This window comes from Saimiri boliviensis, chromosome 9 (assembly GCF_048565385.1).
Source record: "Saimiri boliviensis isolate mSaiBol1 chromosome 9, mSaiBol1.pri, whole genome shotgun sequence".
NCBI lineage: Eukaryota > Metazoa > Chordata > Mammalia > Primates > Cebidae > Saimiri > Saimiri boliviensis.
The window spans coordinates 55,064,077-55,086,849 of record NC_133457.1 but is presented as its reverse complement, the minus strand read 5'-3'; the positions used below and the strand labels follow the sequence as shown (position 1 = coordinate 55,086,849).

General features: G+C 39.2%; 2 protein-coding genes across 10 annotated transcripts in view; one reads left to right on the top strand and one right to left on the bottom strand.

Annotated features, from left to right (window-relative positions):
- The window catches only part of ANAPC13 (anaphase promoting complex subunit 13), a 70,007-nt gene extending 66,848 nt beyond the window's left edge, over window positions 1-3,159 (bottom strand). For both annotated transcript variants that reach the window (XM_074405902.1, XM_003930938.4), the window contains exons 1-2: window positions 3,069-3,159; window positions 289-414 (exon numbers count right to left, since the gene is read on the bottom strand). In XM_074405902.1, coding sequence (XP_074262003.1) covers window positions 289-387 — 99 coding nt within the window. In that variant the 5' untranslated portion in view covers window positions 388-414; window positions 3,069-3,159. The remainder of the gene's footprint in view (window positions 1-288; window positions 415-3,068) is intronic.
- Window positions 2,845-22,773, top strand: part of CEP63 (centrosomal protein 63) — a 98,104-nt gene continuing 78,175 nt past the window's right edge. For 2 of the 8 annotated variants that reach the window (XM_010341571.3, XM_074405899.1), the window contains exons 1-3: window positions 3,237-3,316; window positions 10,298-10,366; window positions 22,346-22,523. In XM_010341571.3, coding sequence (XP_010339873.1) covers window positions 10,323-10,366; window positions 22,346-22,523 — 222 coding nt within the window. In that variant the 5' untranslated portion in view covers window positions 3,237-3,316; window positions 10,298-10,322. Of the gene's footprint in view, window positions 3,160-3,236; window positions 3,317-3,526; window positions 3,632-4,512; window positions 4,551-10,297; window positions 10,367-22,345; window positions 22,524-22,773 lie in introns of those variants that run through there. The other 6 variants (XM_074405897.1, XM_074405900.1, XM_010341570.3 and 3 more) reach the window with 6 other exon arrangements.

The window sequence follows — 22,773 nt, the reverse complement described above, 5'->3', positions numbered from 1 at the left end:
TAAACTCTCATTATTTGGTTTCTCTGGTTTTCGAGTGGTGGACAGAACATGGCTCAGAAAATCTGGGCTCTATCCTGGCATGACTCTTAATTGACCTGGCCATGTTAGCTCCCTGAACCACAATTTTTCTTGAATTAAAACATATCACTAGATGCTCTCCAGAGGCTTCTAGAGTTAGAGAACTCCACAGCTTTGCCACACTAGTTTATCTTCCATTGATATCCCTCCTCCACCAGTTACTGCCAGATCAATACCTTTAACCCATCCTCAGCTCAAATTATAACCTACCAGTGGTATTGCGACATCCTCATAAGGCAGCTTGTCTTCTCGCCAAGCATCATCGATCAAATCCAAGATCCTTCCATCTCTCTGAACCTCACTGTCCATTTTCCTGCAGCTTTGATCTTGTCAAATCTGAAAGCCAAAGAGGTTATTTCTTAAAGATGAAGACTGAGGAGATGGTATAACCCACTATTAGGATTCTCCAGGCTTCTTAGCCTGAGGCCATCTTTGGAAAGAGGTTCATTTTCTCATATGGGCTGGGTGACTACTTTGATCACAGTTCCTCTCTCCAAGCCCAGCTGATATGTACTTTATAGTGTATACTGGACATACATGGCCCAGTTGACAGACCAGTGTCATAGGGTGTGACAGGAGAACAACACATTCTTAACTGAGGCCCTCAAATATGAATATGTTGCATCTAAATGTAGCTCTTCACTAACTTGAACGTTCATTCACCTTTTCCTGTTTGTGATGCCTTTGATGAGTCCCTGATTGATAACGGGCTGCTAAGTTTCCTTTCTAGCCCCTGGCTCAAACTTCAGCATTCTTAGGCACAGGAGCCACATGAACACACTGGAAAGGAAACTGCTTCCTTCCCTAAAACAGCACCCTGGCTGAGATCTGAACAAATCACTTCTAGGTGAACAACAGTGGTAGAACCTGACACTGCTCAAGTTTCTCGTTTCTGCTTCCCTATGGGGTAGCTCCTTCCTCTAATTCTTAATGCTACACTCCCTTCAATTTCTGGCCCAAATGGTCAGGCTGCTTATTTAGCTCCTTGGCCATGGCTGATACCCCGTTTTTCTCCAAAACGGTTATAATCTAATCCAAAAAGCTGGCTAGCATGGAGGATACTTTTGGATTTCCTGTTTCCAAGGTTGGGCCCTGACTCATCATAGGCGTCATCCTATGGGTGCTCCCTGGTACTAAGTGACAATCCCAAAAGCCTGGAAGCCACTGGCACCAAAGGCATTCTCAGTTTCTGAGACTATGGAGACTCACAGAAGAAGCAATTTTGGGGAAGCGGGGTGGAACCCACCACCTGGAAGTACTTTTTTCAGAGCTCAGCCTGGAAGCTCTTTTAATGAATAGAGCCGTTTCCTTTACAAGCTCAATTTCAGACATTGTCTTGCCTTGAGGATTTGTGTCAGGTCTGTAGTTGGTCCCTTCGTATACTCCACTTCAGTGTTATCTGACTATGTTCATGAGCTCCTGCGCTTAAGAATGCTGAGGTTTGGGTCAAAACAGGTGGTAGCTTTTGTAAAAATGGCTCACAGACATCCCCCATAGGATAACTCCAAGATATTCCTACTCCCTGGCAAAAATTACACACAGATTGGTGTCGGAAAGGGTTCTTACCCCCATGATAAGGATCTGGGCAAAAGTTAAGCAAAATGTGTCCTGCTACTTCTATCACTGGTGAGCCAGGTGAGGTCTTAATTAATCCAGTACTCAATAATTAACCCAGTACTACCCAGTGGATAACTCAAAGCAAGACGAAGTGTTGGTTATACTTTTTAAGTCCCTGTCTTACAAAAGCTCCCCACTTTCCCGCTGCTACTCCTTCGTCCTTCTTCCTGCTCTGTCCCCTGGGATACCCTTCTCAGTTTCCTCAGCTGATCCAAACCTGATTTTCCCAGGCCCACACAGATTTTCCACCTTTTAATAAAATTTTCTCAAATCACTTGAGCTTCATAGGCCTTTTATCCTTGAACTCTTGTTTCTTGTCCTAACTTAATCTACTAAACAAACTAGGTCACCTTTGTTGTCAACTGTTCAGGTACTACTGTCTCCAACTGTTACGGGTACCATTTTTTACCCATGATTTCTTAGATCTTTCCACAGTTTGGCCTCAATCGTTTTCACCTGTCCCTTCTCCAAACACCTCCAAACCGTGTCACATTTTCCAGCCTTGGCAATTAAAACCCCCTTTTCCACGTCACTAATGCCACTCTTCCTTTCAAGATCACCGCAGGCGTCAGCTCTTGGAGGTCAACATCCCGTTTCCAGGGTTAAATGCAACGGTGTCTTCACTCGTAAGGGACCGGAAGGATCGGAAGCATCGAGAAAATCAAAGCCCAGGACACAGCCACCGTCCCAAGTACTCGTCACACAGTACGACCACTGTTTCCTGAACAAACTTTTCTTACGTTACAGTCCCAATGCCTGCAATGCTCTTTTCTCTCTTCCTTTTTATTCCAGTGAACCCAGTCTAAAACTCTTAAGTCCCAGGGAGCTTCCTGCAGGAGGCCGCCTCCAAACCCCAGGTTGAGCGCGGTCCCAGTACCTACCCCTCCAAGGGTCGCACAGTTCCCTGAGCACAAAGCAGGGCACCAACTGGGGAGCTTGTCACACAGCCCAGATGTATTTCTTTCCAGACACGCGGTGCCTGCGTTTCCCGGGACAGGAGTATGTCTTATCAATCTCTATGTATTATCTATACAGCTTTGTAAACACGCATTTACAAGGTCAAGGCGGGAAAGCCTTGTTCCTCGCTAGAAATGAGCCTCGCAGGCCACCACCGTCAGACCCGTACGTTAGGCCGCCCGTCAGCCGCGGCTTCCGGCCTAAGGCAGGAGGTGCCAAACGTGGAAGCGCGAATGGGAAGGTCTGGAGGCGCCACCCAATTCCCGTTCTTCCCGATGCAACGTGCAGTAAGGGAAATGGTTCTGAGTTTAAAGTGACGACCTCCAGCCGATGGGAATACGGGAAAGTCCGACACTGAGGAACGAACGCACTTCTGCACCCCCAAGACCTAGACCGGGGTCGCTGGAGACCCTTACCGGTATCCAGCACACAGCGGCTGACGCTTCCTCCGGCCACTCCCTCAGCGTCACTAGTCCCCACGCTCTTCCCTCGGATTCCCGGATGTGGGTGAGTCCATTTTCCTGCGGGCAGGGGAAGTCTGAAGAAGCGTTTCAATTACAAGTGTGGGGGCAGTGGGCGGGACGAACCGCCCGGGGCAGAACGCGCGGACGGCAGAGGCTGGCGTATGCTTGGCGGTGGCGCGCGTGCGCTGCGCCGGCCCGAGGTAACGGCGGGAAAAGTTCGGGGGCGCGCCTGTGGCAGCCTTGTAACCGCCTGTGCGCGCGTCGGACGGGCACGGGGCGGGTGTGACCTGGTCTGGAGGCGGCCCATGCTGCCGTGGTGACCCTGGCTGCGTGGCCTCATGGCTTGCGGCCGGCTCCCGCCAGAGCTTGCGAGTCACCAGGCGCGTCCCCGCCGGCTCGGGCCCGCCTCCGAGCCCCGCCCCTCAACCTCGCCTGTTGTCCCCCGCAGACCAGCGGAGTCGGGCTTGGCGGCGTCAGGCATGGCGCCATCCGGCGCGCGGGTTCGGCTCCGCCAGGTGGTCAGCCCTTCCGCGGAGGCCGGGTGGCGGGGGGCACCTCAGAGGGTGGCCGGGTGGGCCGGCGTGCTGCGGGCAGGACTCACTTCCCCCGGCAGACGCACCATCCCTCTCAGCGCGGGGACCCCAGCGCCGCCTCCCTGCCCGGGCTGCTGTCTAGCTAGCGCTGTTGGGACTACTTCATTCACCTCACAGGGGACCCGCTCATTTAGGGTGGCATGTTAAGATTGGCAGCTTTTAAAATAGTGAGTTGGTTCAAACGATTATGTTAGTACACGAGGACGCGATGTGGCAGATAACCGTGGACTGAAATTGGAAAACCCTCAGCTAACGGCTCCATGCACACAAATCAGGGATGGAAGGAAATGAGGACGGTTTCTTAGGAACACTTCAATCATGGAGATACTTGCAGAAAGTTCTGTTGAACAGCACTGATCTAGAAGCCTGATCCAATTTCACCCTTGTTTTGTTTTGGTTTTGGGGTAGTTGGGGGAGTGGGCAGAAAATTTCACAGGTAATGCAATATACTTCCTATTTCATTAATTATCGGGGAAGCAGTGTCTGAGTTGTTTCTCCTTTTATGGTGTTAACATTAAACATTATGTTGGGTTTAGGTGTTGTTAGCTCCATCCACCCACAGTGAAATTCCCCAAAACTCTCTCACTTAATGGTGAAATCCTTTTGTGGGGTTATATTGCCTGTATCAGTTATTGCATTAGGGGTTGCAAAGTAGTGATTATCTAATTCTATCATTTCTTCAGTATTTATCAGCTGAGAATCTTTTATGACGAACTTTATCTTATCAGCTGTTTGACTACACTGAAATACAATTTGTACAGGAAAAGCAAGAAAAATGCTTAATTCTTTCCCTCTATTTTCAGACTACAGTAATGAGTTGGTGGCCTAGCAACCTCCAAAGGTAACCATGAGGGTTTTTACCTTTTTGTAAACCTATCATCATGAACGTACAGACTTTATAATATAGTTTAACTGTTTCAACATATGGCAGTTGTGTTGTTAATACTTAAATTGTTTCATCTTTGGCCAGTGGGAGTGCCTTAAAGTTGGCTCCTATTCTATTTGATATGACCAATAGCTTTGGTAATTTTCTTGCTTTCTGGTAAATAATTTTCCTGGCTCATTTACAGATTTCTGGTCTCCGGAGAGTCCTGGTTCTTTTGAGTCTGAGATAGTATTTGGAGACCACAGTCTAGATGGAAGAGGTGTTCTTGCTATTAGGTTAGTCATTGGTTCTAGGATTTATAGTGGCCAGAGTTAGAAAATATTATACATTAAAAAGCAAATATGCAGAGTTCGCATTGTTTCCAACATTTAACGTTTAATTTTCCAAAATTTAAACTTAATTTTACAGTTTTTTACCCACACATTTGATTTATGTTTGTATCTTTTCTGCTGAAAATCTTGGTACCTAGTGCCATTAATAGAAATAGTTTTTTTGTCATCCCATGTCATATATAACAGTCTTGAGTTAGCAGCCCATTTTATTATTATCAATATGATTCCTGAATAGTGCTTAGGATTTCTTTGCAATTCTCTTTTACCCTTATTTTCTATGTCTCTGGGGAAATGTATAGTAAAATTATTGTATTTTGAAGGCATATGAAGTAATTTCTTGTATAGTTAGCCTGTCAGATTGATAGCTAGTTGGTAGTTGATTTATTTTGCTTCTGATTTTTCAGTACTGGTTTTTGTCCCATTTTGATTTGTTTTATTATATGCAAAACCTTAGCATAATTCCCATAAAACAAGTACCCATAAAACAATTTAGCTTTCATCTCTGTTTCTTCCACTCTGCTTATTTTCCTTCCTTACAGATAATTGTTTTTTACTAGTTTTGGGTCTGTTCTTCCTTTAAAAAAACTTGTACCTAAAAGCAAATATTCATGGACAAACACGCTTTTGTTTCTTAGATAAAATGTGGTGTTATGTATACTGTTTTCCATCTTATGTTTTTCACCTAGTGATTCCCTTAGATCCCCTCCGTAGGAAAATGTAGAGATTGTTATTCCTTCTTACAGTTTCATAATACTCCATTGGTGAATGAATATTTAACTCATCCCCTTGGATAGATACCTGTGTTATTTTCTGCTATTACAAATAGTCCTGCAGTGAATATCCCTGTGTATATGTTGTTTTGCCAATGAACTTGTGGGATAAAGTCTTGAAAGTTGCAGCTGGACACATGGCTCACGCCTGTAATCCCAGCACTTTGGAAGGCTGAGTTGGGCAGATCACAAGGTTGAGAGATCGAGACTGTCCTGGCCAAAATAGTGAAACCTCGTCTTTACTAAAAATACAAAAATTAGCTGGGTGTAGTGGTGCACTCCTGTAGTCCCAGCTGCTCAGGAGGCTGAGGCAGGAGAATTGCTTGAACCCAGGAGGCGGAGGTTGCCATGATCCAGGATTGCGCCATTTCACTCCAGCATGGTGACAGAGCAAGACTCCGTCTCAAAAAAAAAAAGGTCACGTTGGATAAAAGGGTAAATGCATATATCAGTTGTTAGATATTACCAAAGTCTCTTCTATAGTAGTTGTATCATTTTGCATTCCTACCCATAATGTATATGAGTGCCTGTTGTCCCACAGCCTTGTCATCAGAGTATATTATCAAACATTTAATTTTTGGTATATCTGATACAGAAGAAAGGGTAACTTATTGTAGTTTTAATTTCCATTTCTCTTATGCACAAGGTTGAGCATCTTTTCATATATTTAAGGTCATTTGTATTCTCCTGTGCATTGCTTGTTTATATCTCTTGTCCATGTTTCTATAGATTTTTTTCCCTAATCTTTTATAAGCTCCTTATATATTTGGTAATTGTTTGTGGTAAAACTTTCAAGTACTGTTGTCATTTGTCCTTTAACTTTGCTTATAGCATTTTTCATATAAAAGTTTGTTTTTATATACTCCTATTTTTCAGACTTTCTCATTATTCTTCCCTGGATTTTGAATTATAGTTTCGACAATTTTTTAAAAACTTTAATATTTTGAGAAAGTTTCTCTAATACCTTATTTACTGGTATCGGTTCAATTAGGAGCCTTTCTGGAAAATGCTAAGTAATATTGATTGTTCATCAGAACAGCCGTAGTTTACTGGCCATGGTATGTCTGACACAACCACAGAGCTTTGTAATTACGGTAACACCAAGACAGGTAAAAGGACAGAGAGTATTGTTATCCTCCTTTAGACTTGAAGGTTAGGCATATCCGTTCTCTTAGTATGTACACATTTCTTCATAATTATGTCTGGAGTTTTTATTTTCTTCCTGTGTCCTGTTTGTGAATAATTTGGTCTTGGACATATACTCTAATATTTTTTCTGATCGGTAAAGTGATAAGGTTAAATTAGAGGTCTGAAGTGCCTTCTAGCTCATAAAGTCTATATTAATGAATTTAAAAGATTTGCCTATTATAAGAGATTCTTTTGTATTCTTTTTTCCCTTAAATTTAAAGTGTGCTTTCCTTGCTCCCCACATTTGATGAAAAAGCTTATATTTCTTTTCACAATTCTAGGTTTCATTGATTTAAAACAACCTTCATTCCAAAGGAGAGTTACAGTTAATAAGTTCTGTTTGTTGATGTTTTGTTCTAACTGCAGAAATGAATAAGATAGTACCAATGGTAGAGGTATACATTTTCCATTTAATCACAGTATTGCATGGTAGTGGCAAAGAGTAGCAGATTATCAAACAGTATTTTAATTTGTATTTAAAATACTACAAAGAATATCTAATTTTACATTATTGTATGGCACATGCAAAGAAGAGATCAAAATGCCATAGTGTATAGAGTTGAATGAGGGTCAGGTTGGTTAGGAAAAGAATCAGTGATAATAGTTATGAGCAACTCAGATGACAAACATCCACAGAAAGTCAGCCCTTACTATTTGCCTGATTCTGAGAACTGATGGTGTTTGGCACTACTCAGGCAGGCGGTGAAGGTATTATTAAAGAAACACATTGTACATTAGTAATTTTCTCATAGAGGATGTTGCTGGTCTACTTCCTTCCAGGAATCTCTGTCTTAGGCCATTTTGATTTCTTAACTGGCAGTATTTCTTACGTGACTATTTCATTATTGTGCCGCTGCCACCTGGTGGCCATGGTAGTGATGTCGTACTTCAGTTTAATTTTTTTTTTATTGCCAAGACACAATCAAAAAGATATGCTGATATATTTTAAGATATGGAATACCGTAAAATATATAACGATTGCATATTGGTTGTGACTCAGTAGCCACACTGTGCAGGTTGAATCCAGGACTGCAATTTGTAGTTTATCACAGTCGAGTTTAAGCCTCAGTTTTCTCAAAGTAATAGTATGTCTTTTATGAGTGTTGTGAAGATTGATTTAGACAATGTGTAGAAGGCAGCCGTTGAACATTCAATAACTTTTAACTTCTATTATAAATATATTAACTATTAGTCATATAGAAAATATATTTATATTACTAAGTATATTAATATTTAAGAATAACATGACCTAGATAAGTATAATTTTACTAATGATAATTTTCAACAACTGTGATAGCATTGTCAATAAGAATAGCACTTTCCTACATGTTAATAAGTATCCATTTATGGTTGTCAGGAGTGTGTGACTAACATTGGACGTTTAATTGTTTGTTAGAATCGTGAAAAAACTGGAGGAAATTTTAGAGAATATTTTCATGCCCTTCATTTTACAGATGTTAAAACAAGTCCAAGAATATAAAGCTAGTTAGCTGCAGAGTAGGACTGTATCCTGGGTCTCTATCTAGATAGTGTGTAGACTGTGTATTGCCTCCCAGTTCTTCTAGAGTGGACTGAAACATGGAATCTTGGTTGCATTGTAATTTGAAAGTGGAATAGAACATAGGAACCTTTTTCTTTAGGTTTTTAATTTTTGCAATTTTGGTGTAATATGTAGGATAAACCAACTAGAAAAAAATCCTCCCTGTCACATTTGTGCATGAGTAATATAATACTCAGTTTGTTAGTATCTTTAGAAATAGATGCAAATAAGGTGCAGTGGTTGTATTTTCCAGGTTCCTCGTTCTCCTCTGTATCTATGGAACACCCTAGGCATGCCTCTCACTATATTTGTCATACTGGGAAAGCCTTTTTGGCTCATTTTTTCTGTCCCATACTAGACTATTAATACCTTCAAAAGGGCCGTATGTTTCATCACTTTATATCTGGTTGTTAGTAAACACTGAGTTATGTGTTCAGTAAAATAAATCTACTTCTTAGAACAATATAATTTTTAGATGAGGTTTAGCCCAGGGGCAGAAGCTCTACACCACAGTCTTGTATTATTGTCTGAAGGTTTAAGGAAAAAGCAGTTTCTTAGGAGTCAAAAGTGGGTTGACATTTAACACTTTGAAGATTTATGATAAAAGATGAGAAGTGTACAGGACCTACTAATCAGCACCTCTGAGTTTAAGGGTCTTCCTTCCTTTCTCACTCCCACCTTTCTTTGTGGTATATCTTACCCTTTTTAAATTTTATGTATTTTTTTGAGATGCAGTCTTTCTCTGTAGCCCAGGCTGGAGTTCAATTGCATGATCTCGGATCGCTGCAGCCTCCACCTCCCAGGTTCAAGCAATTCTCCTGCCTCAGCCTCTCGAGTAGCTGAGACTACAGGTGCATGCTACCATACCCGGCTAATTTTTTTTTTGTTTTATTTTTAATAGAGATGGGTTTCACCATGTTGGCCAGGCTGGTCTCGAACCTCTGACCTCAAGTGGTCTCCACACCCGACCATATCTTGCCTTTATATGGCAGTCTTCTGTCTCCCTTCTCCTTTTTCTCTAGTCCCCCAGAGAAAAGACCCTTCGTGTAGTCCTCCAGCTATGACCAGTTTGCATGGGGGAGAGGATAGGTAAAAGAAGAAGAGGACTTAAGTTCAGCCAAAAGAATCTGCCACGTGCCATTTTGAAATGCTACATCGAGCTCTGGGGCTGCAGAGATGAATAAAATTGGTTTTCTGCCCTGGAGGGATGAGTAGTCTAGTAAAGAAAAATAGTTTATAAAAAACTCACTTCCAGTGTAGTGTAACTCCTGTGAAAGAACCTGTTAAGCACTAGGAGCAAATGAAGGGCAGAGGTGGGAGGGCCCTGTGGCTGCCTTTCAGTGGAGAGAGGAGAGAGGATGTTGCAGGAAGCTCTGTGAGCCTATCTTCTGGGTCAAGCAGGCTTTCCCATGATGGACCAAAGAGTTTAATCTCAGTGTACTTCACACTTTTTATACTATTTCTTTTTTAAAAAAATGCTGTACTTTCCCTGTGACATGTGTGAACTCAATTTCTCATTTTGTAAGGGGGTTCATGTAGTATTCCTCTACTTAGAGAGATCCCATCTCTATCCCCACCCAGCCATATATTAGGAACTAGGCAGAGAACAGTGGGGTATTTGATAGCAGTTACATGGAGAAGGTGTCAACAGTAATTCAGATAATTTTAAATTACTCTGTTATAGTCTGAAGTATATTTGTTCCTAATATTCCTGAAGTGATATTCTTTGACTGCTTTTACAGTCACCTTGAAGAAGTGCTGCATTTTCTCATTGTGATTTGTATGCTTTCATTCACATTCTTAAGATGTGAGTTAGAATGTTAGAACTGAAGAAATGAATTTTCTCATGACTGAAATTTTTTTCTTTGTCAGTTGCCAAAACAAAGGGGATTTGGTGATGGAGGCTTTGTTAGAAGGAATGAAAAATCGAGGGCATGGTGGGTAAGTTTGCTTGTTTTTAATTTATTTTTTTGGTTGATATATAATTGTACGTATTTATAGGGTCCATGTAATACATTGATACATACATATAATGTGTAATGAACAAATAAGGGTATTTGGTATACCCATCAGCTCAGGCATTTATCTTTTTTTGTGTTGGTAATAGTTCAATTCTTCTAGCTACTTAGAAATATATAGTAAATTGATAAAATTTAAGGAACCTTACTGTACTAGTCACTCTACTGTGCTAGTTATTTACTAGTCACCTTACTGTGCTATTGAACACTAGAACTTATTCTTCTACCTAACTGTATGTTTGTAACCATTAACCAAACATTCTTCACCTCCAACCCCTTCCCAGCCTTTGGTAACCATCGTTCGACTTCCTACCTCCATGAGGTCAACTTTCTTAGACCCCACATATGAATGAGAACATGAGGTATTTATCTTTCTGTGCCTATTGTTTCACTTAACATCATGACCTACAGTTTTATCCATGTTGCTGCAAATGACAGGGTTTCTTTCTTTTTTATGGCTGAATAGTATTCCATTATGAGTATCCATTTATCTGCCATTGGACCCTTAAGTCAATTCCATATCTTGGTTTTTGTGAAAGTGCCACAACAAATATGGTGGTATAAGTATCCCTTTCACATATTGATTTCCTTTCCTTTGGATAGATACCCAGTAGTGTGCTTTCTGGATCACATGTGTTACGGGTGGTGCAAGGTCAGACATACCCAGGTCTGTACATGTTTGTGTCTTTCTACAAGATCAGACTTTTATTCATGCTATTTCAGTCATAAAAGGCACAAGCTACATGGAGCTCCCAAGGAGGCAGTTCCCCCTAGTACCACCAGTTCATCTGATAGATAGTCAGAGCCATAGACATACAGGCTCAAGCCTCTCCACAACTCAGTCAATATTGCAAACCATACATAATAGGATATTTAATTAACATATGCAAATGTTACAGATTAAACATTCCAGATCAAACAAAGTAACATTTAACAGGAGAAAAGGGATAGAGAAAAAAGAGGGGCACTAAAAACTAGTCCGAAGAGAGGAAGTGGACAAAGAGAGTATTCTGGCCTGATCTGGACGGTTGTCAACATCTTGCAAGAAAGAGCCTTTGGCTACAGATGCCAGATGCTGATCAAGTGACAGCAAGACAGGGTCTTATCAAGACAGCTGTTTTGAGCTGGTAAAGTCCTGCTCTTTTTGTGGCCGCAGAGTCTTCTGGTGAGAACTGATAGTGAAATATTGTGCTTGCTTATGTCGTTATCTTATTGGGTGCAGTCTTTATTGATTAGGTGAACATCTGGTCTCTGAGGGCATGATGCCTTTTGAAATGTAAGATGCAGTCTTTTTCTAAGATGGAGTTACTTATGTTAAGGGTGCTATATATATACAATATGGTAGTTCTATTTTTAGTTTTTTGAGAAAACTCCATTTAGTTTTTCTTAATGGCTGTACTAATTTTACATTTTCACCAACAGCATATAAGAGTTCCATTTTGTCCATATCCTTCCCAGCATTTTGATTTTTTCTTTAGTCTTTTTTTTTTTTTTTTTTTTTTTTTTTTTTTTGAGATGGAGTTTCGCTCTTGTTACCCAGGCTGGAGTGCAATGGCGCGATCTCGGCTCACCGCAACCTCCGCCTCCTGGGTTCAGGCAATTCTCCTGTCTCAGCTTCCTGAGTAGCTGGGATTACAGGCGCTCGCCACCATGCCCAGCTAATTTTTTGTATTTTTAGTAGAGACGGGGTTTCACCATGTTGACCGGGATGGTCTCTATCTCTCGACCTCGTGATCCACCCGCCTCGGCCTCCCAAAGTGCTGGGATTACAGGCTTGAGCCACCGCGCCCGGCTCTTTGGTCTTTTTAATAATCATCTTAACTGGGGTGAGATGATATCATTGTGGTTTTCACTTGCATTTAACTGGTGATTAGTGATGTTGAGCATTTTTTCATATACATTATGTCTTCTTTTGAGAAATGTCTGTTCAAATCTAGCAGGCACAGTATTTTAATAGGGTTTTTTTTTTTTTTTTCTTTTTACTGTTGAGTTGTTTTTCTTGTATATTCTGGATGTTCAGTTCCTTGTTGGATGAATATTTTGCAGATATTTTCTCCCATTCTGCAGGTTGTCTTTTGACTCTGTTGATTGTTTCCTTTGCTGGGCAAAAACTTTTTAGTTTAGTTTGAGTCCCAATTGTCAATTTTTGTTTTTGTTGCCTGTGCTTTTGAAGCCATAGAATCTTTGCCGAGTCCAATGTCCTGAAGCATTTCCTCTATATTTCCATTTTTTTAAGAGACAGGGGTCTCATTCTGTTGCCTAGGCTAGAGTACAGCAGCACTGTAGCCTCAAACTCCTGGTTCAAGTGATTCTCCTGCTTTAGTGTCCCAGGTATCTGGGACCGTAGGCGTGTCATCTGGCTAATTTAAAAACAGTTTTTTTTTAAGAGATGAGATCTTACTGTGTTGCTCAAGCTGGTCTTGAACTCCTGGCCTCAAGCAATCCTGCCTCAGCCTCCTGAGTAGTTGGGATCACAGGCTGATATCAGCCACTGTACCCAATCTCTATGTTTTCTTCTAGTAGTTTTATACTTTGGGTCTTACATTAAGGCCTTTAGTCCATTTTGAGTTGATTTTTTTTTTTTTAAATATATGGTGAGAGATAGGGAGCTAATTTCATTTTTCTGCATGTGAATGTGTATTTTTTTCCACCACCCTTTATTGAATAGGGCATCCTTTTCCTTTTGTATGTTATTGGCAACTTTGTTGAAAATCAGTTGGCTATAAATACGTGGATTTATTTCTGGGTTGTCTATTCTGTTCCATTGGTTTATGTGCCTGTTTTTATACCAGTACCATGCTGTTTTGGTTATTATAGCTTGGTAGTATATTTTGAAGTCAGGTAGTGTGATACCTCTAGTTTGTTCCTTTTGATTAGGATTCCTTTGGCTATTCAGGGCCTTTTATGGTTTAGTGTGAATTTAGGATTTTTTATATTTCTGTGAAGAATGTCATAGATATTTTGATAGAGATTGCATTGAATCTGTACATAGCTTTGGATATAATCATTTGAATATATTAATTCTTCCGATCCAGGGGCATAGATGTCTTTTCATTAGTTTGTATCCTCTTCAATTTCTTTCATCAGTGTTTTATAGTTTTCTCTGTAGAGGTATTTTGTGTCCTTGGTTAAATTTAATCCTAGGTTTTTTTTTTGGTGGGGGATGGGTAGCTGTTCTAAGTGGGATTGCGTTTTTGATTTTTCTTTCAGCTAGTTCATTATTGGTGTATAGAAACATTACTGATTTTTGTATGTTGATTTTGTATTCTGCATCTTTACTTAATTTCTTTATCAGTTCTAAGACTTTTTTGGTGGAGTCTTTAGGTTTTTCTATAGGTAAGATCATGTTGTACACAAAGAATGACAATTTGACTTCCTCCTTTCCAATTTGGATGCCTTGTATTTCTTTCTCTTGCCTGATTGCTCTGGCTAGGACTTTTAGTACTGTGTAGAATTGGAGTGGTGGAAGTAGGCATCCTTGTCATGTTCAAGTTCTTAGGGCTTTTTTCCCCATTCAGTATAATGATAGCTGGGGATTTGTCATATACGGAGTTTATCATGTTGAAGTATGTTCCTTCTATGCTTAATTAAGAGTTTTTATCATGGAGAGATGCTGAATTTTATCAAGTATTTTTCCTGTATCTGTTGAGATGATCATAGGGTTTTTGTCCTTCTTTCTGTTGATGTGATGTATCACTTTTATTGATTTGTGTATATTGAACCATTCTTGCATACCTGTGATAAATCCCACTTGATCATGCTATATTATTGTTTTGTTCTGTTGTTGGATTTGGTTGGCTAGTATTTTGTTGAGGATTTTTGCATCTGTGTTCATCAGAGATATTGGCATGTAGTTTTTTTCTTTTGTTGTATCCTTGTCTGCTTTTGGCATCAGAGTAAAGGTGGCCTTGTAGAATGAGTTAGGAAAATTTTTCTCTTCTGTTTTTTTGGGAATACTTTGAGAAGAATTGATATTAGTTATTCTTTATGAAGTTGATGTAATTCAGCAGTAATGCCCTCAGGTCCTGGGATTTTCTCTCTTGGAAGACTTTTTATTCCTGGTTCAGTCATGTTACTCATTACTGGTTTTTTCAGGTTTTCTGATTCTTTCTGGTTCAATCTTGGTAGGTTATGTGTGTCCAGGAATTTATTTCCTCTATGTTTTCCAGTTTGTTAGCATATAGTTGTTTATAATAATCTCTAATGACCCTTTATATTTCTGTGGTATCAGCTGTAATGTTGCCTTTTCTGTTTCTGATTTTATTTATTTGGGTCTTCTCTTTTTCTTGGTTAGTCTAGCTAATGGTTTATTGATTTTGTCTTCTTAAAAAACCAACTTCTTGTTTCATTGATTTTTTTTGGTATTTTTATTGGTCTCTTTTGTTTATTTCTGATCTGATCTTTGTTATTTTTTTTTCCTTCTGTTAATTGGGTTTTGTTTGTTCTTTCTTTGCTGCTCAAAGTGCATTGTTAGGTTGTTTATTTGAAGTCTTTGTACTTCTTTATTTTTTAAATTCAGGGGTACATGTGCTGGTTTGCTACAAGGATGTATTTTGTGATGCTGAAGTTTGGGCTTCTATTTATCCAATCACCCAAATAGTGAACATAGTACACAATAGATAGTTTTTCAGGCTTTGTTTGACTTCTACCCTTACCCTCTTTTGGAGTCTCCAGGTTCCTACCTTTTTTTTTTTTTTTTTTTTGTGACAGTCTTGCTCTGTTGTTCCTACCTTTTTTATTTTATTTTTTCATTTTTTGAGATGGAGTGTTGCTCTATTGCCCAGGCTGGAGTGCAGTGGTGTGATCTTGGCTCACTGCAACCTCTGTCTCTTGGGTTCAAGTGATTCTCCTGCCTCAGTCTCCCAAGTAGCTGGGAATGCAGGTATGTGCCATCATGCCCAAATTTTTTTTGTATTTTTGGCAGAGATGGGATTTTGCCATGTTAGCCAGGCTGGTCTCAAACTCCTGCCCTCAAGTGATCCACCCACCTCAGTCTCCCAAAGTGCTGGAATTAACAGGTTTGAGCCACCATGTCTGGCTTATTATCCCCATCTTTATGTCCATGTGTACTCAATGTTTAGCTTCCACTTGTAAATGAGAACATGCAGTATTTGGTTTTCTGCTTCTGTGTTAATTTGCTTAGGATAGTAGCCTGCAGCTACATCTACATTGCTGCAAAGAACATTTTGTTTTCTTTTATGGCTGCATAGTATACCATCGTGTATATGTAACACATTTTCTTTATCCAGTCCACCATCAATGGGCACATAGGTTGGTTCCATGTCTGCTGTTGTGATTGGTGTTGCAGTGAACATGTGAGTACATGTGTCTTTTTGGTAGAATTATTTTCCTTTGAGTATATACCTAATAATGGGATAGCTGAATTGATTGGTAGTTCTAATTCTATTTTTAGTTCTTTGAGTAATCTCCAAACTGGTTTCCACAGGCGTTGAACTTACATTTCCACCAACAGTGTTCCCTTTTCTCCACTGCCTAACCAACATGTGTCGTTTTTTGACTTTTTATTAATAGCCATTCTGACTGATGTGAGATAGTATCTCATTGTGGTTTTGATTTGCATTTCTCTGATGTTAGTCATGTTGAGCATTTTTTCATATGTTTGTTGGCTGCTTGTATGTGTTCTTTTGAGAAGTGTCTGTTCACATGTTTTGGATACTAACCCTTTGTTGGATGCATAGTTTGCAAATATGTTCTTTCATTCTGTAGGTTGTCTGTTCATGCTGTTGATTTGTGTGTGTGTGTGTGTTTGTGTGTGTGTGTGCGTGTGTGCTGCGCAGAAACTCTTTAGTTTAATTAGGTCTCAATTGTCAATTTTTGTTTTCATTGCATTTGCTTTTGAGGACATAACTTTTTGAGTCATAAATTCTCTGCCTAGGCCAATGTCCTGAAGAGTATTTCCTAGATTTTCTTCTAGGATTCTGTTAGTTTGAGGTCTTACATTTAAATTTTTAATCCTTCTTGAGTTAATTTTTGCATATGGTGAAGAGGTATAGGGGTTGAGTTTCATTCTTCATACAGTTAGCCAGTTTTCCCAGCACCATTTATTGCATAGGGTATCCTTTCTCCATTGTTTATTTTTGTCAGCTTTGTTGAAGATCAGTTCTTTGTAGATAGGTACCTTTATTTCTGGTTCTCTGTTTTGTTCCATTGGTCTGTGTGTCCATTTTTGTATCAGTATCATGCTATTTTGGTTACTATAGCATTGTAGCATAGTTTAATGTAAGGTAATATGATGCCTCTAGCTTTGCTCTTTTTGCATAGGATTGCTTTCGCTATTTGGGCTCTTTTTTGGTTCCAAATAAATTTTAAAATAGTTTTTTCTAATTCTGTAAAGAAAGACAATAATTTGATAGGAATTGCATTGAATCGATAGATTGCTTTGGGCAGTGTGGCCATTTTAACTGTATTGATTTTTCCAATCCATGAGCATGGAATATTTTTCCATTTGTTTATGTCATCTGTGATTTCTTTCAGCAGTGTTTTGTAATTCTTTTTGTAGAGATCTTTTACCTCTGTGGTTAGATGTATTAGATTTTTTTTTTTAAATGTGTGGCTATTGTAAATGGAATTGTGTTTTTGATTTAGTACTCAGCTTGAACGTTATTGGTGTATGGAAATGCTACTGATTTTTGTACATTGATTTTGCATTCTGAAACTTTACTGAAGCTTGTTTATCAGGTCTAGGAACATTTTGGTATCATCTTTAGGGTTTTCTAGGTAAACAATCATATCATCAGCAAAGATAGATAATTTGGCTTCTTTTTTTATTTGAATGCCTTTTATTTTTTTCTCTTGCCTGGTTGCTCTGGCTAGGACATCAAGTACTAGGTTGTGTAGGAATGACAAGAGAGGACATCTTGTCTTGTTCCAGGTCTCAGGGTGAATGCTTTCAACTTTTGCCTGTTCAGTATGATATTAACTGTGGGTTTGTCATAGATGGCACTTATTATTTTGAAGTCAGTTCCTTCGATGCCGTTTGTTGAGGCTTTTAACATAAAGTGATATTAGATTTTATTGAATGCTTTTTCTGTATCTACTGAGATGATCATATGGTTTTTGTTTTTAATTCTATTTATGTGACTTATCATATTTATTGATTTTGCCTTTGTTGAACCATCCTTGCATCCCAGAAATAAAGCCTACTTGATTGTGATAGATTATCTTTTTGATGTGCTGCTGGATTCAGTTTGTATTCTTTTGAGGATTTTTGCATCTGAGTTCATTAGGGATATTGGTCTGTAGTATCTTTGCCAGATTTTGGTATCAGGATGATGTTGGTTTCATAAAATGAGTTAGAGAGGGATCCTTCCTCCTCAGTGTTTTGGAATAGTTTCAGTGGAATTGGTAATACCTCTTCTTTATATGTCTGGTAGAATTTGGCTGTGAATCCATCTGGTCTGGGGCTTTTTTTGGTTGGTAGGCTTTTTATTACTGATTCAATTTTGAAACTCATTAATCTTTTCAGCGTTTCTCTTTATTACTGGTTCAATTCTGGGAAGTTGTGTGTTTCCAGGAATTTTTCCATTTCCTCTAGATTTTCTAGCCTGTGTACATAGACATGTTAATAGTAGTCTCTGAGGAGCTTTTGTATTTCTGTGGAATTGGTGGTTGTAATGTCACCTTTGTCATTTCTGATTGTACTTATTTGGATCCTTTTTTCTGTTAATTTAGCTAGCAGTCTATCAATCTTGTTACCAACTGTTTACTTAATTTGTTTTGTCTCAGTTTTGTTTATTTCTGCCTGGATTTTAGTTACTTCTTTTCTTCTGCTAACTTTGGGTTTAATTCTTATTTTTCTAGTTCCTTTAGGTGTGACATTACAGTGTTTTAGGTTGTTAACTTGAGATCTTGATGTAGGTGTTTGGAGCTGTAAACTTTCTTCTTAACACTGCAAATAATTTTTTGATATCTGCCTTTTGTTTATCCAAAGTCATTCAGGAGCAAGTTGTTCAGTTTCCATGTATTTTTGTGGTTATGAGAATTCCTCTTGGTATTTTTATTTTTTTACACTGTGGTCTACGAAGATGCTTGGTGTGATTTCAGTCTTTTTTTTGTCTTTGTAGTGTTTTGATGTAGGCATCTGTCGCTATAAACATCCCTCTTAGCACTGCCTTTGCTGTAACCCATAGGTTTTGGTATATTGTATTTTCATTTGTATCAAGAAATTTTTGCATTTCCTTTTTAATTTCTCCACTGACTTTTTAATTTTTTCCTTTTAATTTCGCCACTGAATGTCCCAGTGGTCATTCAGGAGCATGTTGTTTAATTTTGATGTATTTGTACAGTTTCCAAAGTTTCTCTTAATCTTGATAGAGTTTGTTTCTGTCTCTTTAGCTCTAATATTTGTTTTATATGTCTGTGTGCTGTGGTGTTATATACAGCTGTAATATCTTGTTGCTGAATTGATCCCTTTTCATTGTAAAATGACTTTGTCATTTTTTATGTTTATTTGACTTACACTCTATTTTGTCTGATATAGGAATAGCTACTTCTGCATGCTTTTGGTTTCCATTTGTGTGGGATATTTTTCCCATCTCTTCATTTCCAGTTTATGTGTATCTTTATGGATGAGGTGAGTTTCTTTTAGGTAGCTCATAGTTGGGTCTTGCATTTTATCTATTCATCCATTCTTTATCTTGTAATTGGGGAATTTAAACCATTTACATTCAGGGTTGTTATAGATAGGTGAGGACTTATTCCTGTCATTTTGTTAATTGCTTTCTGTATTTGCTTTCTTCCTTTATTTTTTACCTTTGTAATTTGGTCTTTTTTTTTTTTTTTTTTAAAGATGGGGTTTCACCATGTTGGTCAGGCTGGTCTTGAACTTGAACTCCCGACCTCAGGTGATCCGCCTGCCTTGGCCTCCAAAGTGCTTGGATTACAGGCATGAGCCACCACGCCCGGCCTTTTTTTTTTTTTTTTTTAAGTGATAATATGTGATGCTTTTCTCTTTCTCATGTGTTTCACCCCCACCAGCGAGTCTTAGGCTTTTTGTGTGTTTTCATAATAGTAGATCATCCTTTTGCCTCATGATATAGGACTCCCATATGCATTTTTTGTATGGCTGGTCTAGTGGTGATGAGTTATCTTAGTTGCTTGTCTGGGAAATACTTTATTTCTCCTTCATTTTTGAAGGATGGCTCTGCTGGGTATAGTATTTTTAGATGACAGTTTTGTTTTGTTGTGATGTTGTTGTTATTGTTTTCCTTTTAACACTTTGAATGTATCACCCCATTCTCTCCTGGTCTGTAAGATTTCTGCTGAGAAATACGATGTTAGTTTGATGGCAATATCCTTATATGTGACTTGACATTTTTCTCTTGCTGTTTTTAGAATTCTTTGTCTTTGACTTTTGACAACTTGACTATAATGTGCCTTAGAGAAGACCTATTCAGGTTGAATCTATTTGGGGATATTTGAGCTTCCTTTATTTGGATATCTATATCTCTTGCAAGAATTGGGAAGTTTTCAGCTATTATTTTGTTAAGTCGGTTTTCTATACCTATGCCCATCTTTTCTCCTTCTGAAATTGCAAGAGTTTGAATATTTGGGCACTTTATGGTCTCCCATATGCCGTGTAGGCTTTCTTTATTCTTTTTTATTCTTTTTGTTGTTGTTGTTGTTGTTGTCTGATAGGGTTATTTCAAAAGGTCCATCTACAGATTCAGAGATTCTTTTACTTGATCTACTCTGTTGTTGAAACTCACTTGCATTTTTAATTTCATTTATTGAATTCTTTAGTTTCAGGATTTCTGTTTGGCTCTTTTTAATGATATCTATCTCTTTGTTGAATTTCTCTTTCAGAACATAAATTGTTTTCCTGATTTGTTTTATCTGTGTTTTTTTGCATCTCACTGCATTTATTTAATAGCATTATTTTGAATTCTTTTTAAGGCATTTTATAAATTTCCTTTTCTTAGGATCTGTTATCGAAGAATTATTGTGTTCCTTTGGAGGTGTAATTTTTCTTACCTTTTTCATTTTTCTGGTGTCCTTATGTTGATTTCTGTGCATCTGGTTTAACAGTCACTTCTTCTAATTATATGGTTTGGCTTTCATAGGGAAATGGAAAATATTTTTCTGTGGATGTCTTTAAAGTGTTGGTTGGGTAGGGTGCTTTGGCTTTGATTCTCAGTGAGTGTAGGAGTGTAGTTTCTATGATTTTTCCAGCCATAATCAGTATCAGTGGTTTCTGTGAGTTCCTCAGTGACTTATACTGTGGTTGTTAGTGGAGGATATGGCAAGCCTCAGCTGGGGATAGGGGAACCAGGCAGACTGGTCATCATGTACCAGTCAGTGATGGCAGGATGGGCCTGCCCTCAGGCTCCCAGATGGCATGTACAGGCACTGGTGGTAGTGGGCAGGGCAGATCAATCTTCAGGCCCCTGGATGACATGCACAGGCACCAGTGGTGGCAGCAGTAGGTGAGGCAGGCCTGTCCAAGGTCCCTGGATGGCAGTGTGCATAGGTGCTGGCAGTAGGCAAGATGAGTTGATTCCAAGGCACCTTGGTGGTGGCAGGAGGAGCTAGGCTGATCACCAGTACCTGGGACAGTGTGTGTGGTAGTAGTGGTGGGCACAGCAGGCCTATCTTCAGGCCCCTATGTGGTGTGTGTGGACTCCCAGTGTAAGTTTTCTTTTGACCTTAAGCTTCTCACTGCAGTCTAAAAAGCCTATCTGAGTTATGCCTCTGACCATATTGTGCTTTGGGTACAGAAGCAAAAGTGTTCAGCAAAAGCTAAGTTGATCCATGTCATGGTTGTGGACAGTATTTTGGGGAGATATTTTTGGGTTGTTTGCTTCATCACAGCAGTGTGAAGCTAGATGTTTGCCTTCATTCTAGCTTGAGTTTTCTACTCTTAAGAAGCAAAAGTAAAAATACAGAGGTTCTTTCACATTAAGAACAGGTGCTTTTTAAAAGTATTTAAGCTTTAGTGATAGCGGTCTGTGGCTATTTCTGGAAACCTCTTTGAATTTAATATATCTGTGTCCAATTCCGATTCTCAGCAATATCTGGCATCTCCTGAAATGCCAGGACATCAGTAAGTTTACAATAGTAAGGTAGACTACAGTAAGTTTCTAACAAAAAGGTGGGCAGAAATTGTTGAAATAAATCTGGCTGAAGGATGAATTTCTTGAAACAGCTCTTAAAATTGTATTATCACTTTTCTGCATGAGAGCCTGCTTTTTTCCAGGGTTTTTTTTTCTTTGATTAGATGAACTATGACATATCGGCTTGTCTGGATCCTTCCTGAAAGCTTCCCTAATACATTACAGAGGTACTTGTTAGCTGTGGCAGCCTGGCTCCACAAACCGTCAATCTTGTGCTTAACGAAACAACTTGGGCTTTAGGTTGGCTATGTGAGGAAGATAAGATATTCTGTGGAATAGGTATTCCTCTTGATTTGAGCATTAAAAGCAAAAGGCTGGGCATGGTGGCTCATACCATAATCCCAGCACTTTGGGAGGCTGAGGCGGGTGGATCATCGGAAGCTGGGAGTTCAAGATCAGTCTGGCCAATATGGTGAAACCCCGTCTCTGCTAAAAACAAAAATTAGCCGAGCGTGGTGGTGCATGCCTGCAATCCCAGCTACTTGGGAGGCTGAAGTGGGAGAATTGCTTGGACCTGGGAGGTGGAGGTTGCAGTGAGCCGTGATTGCACCACTGCACTCCAGCCTGGGCAACAAGAATGAAACTCCATCTCAAAAAAAAAAAAAAGCAAAAGAGCTCAGAAATCATACTCTTTGCTTCTGGTAATTTATTAATTGGCGTTATTATTGTCATTTATTTAATTCAGGTAGAATTACATCTGCTATATTTTTATATGAAAAAGATGAAAAGCCACTTGAACTGTTTTCTTAATGATCTGTTCTTCTTTATAGGGGATTTTTGACATCTTGTGAAGCAGAACTACAGGAGCTCATGAAACAGATCGACATAATGGTGGCTCATAAAAAGTCTGAATGGGAAGGACGGACACATGCTCTAGAAACTTGCTTGAAAATCCGTGAACAGGAACTTAAAACTCTTAGGAGTCAGTTGGATGTGAAACATAAAGAGGTAAAGCAATTTATTTGTTTGTGTGTTTTGGGGAGGGAGACAATTAACAGCCTTCCTCTGCCTTAAAATACTTCACATTTTATGAAATTCACAACTGGAATGGAGCAGCTCCTAAAGTCGTTAGTATGCTGGGGAGGGAAATTGAGCATAGGAGCAAACTGCTATTTCTTAACTACTTCACAATGCTCAGCTGAAGAAGTTTTCACTTAAAAGAGCTGTTGAAGTCATTTCTATTTTAGAAGAGTAGTAT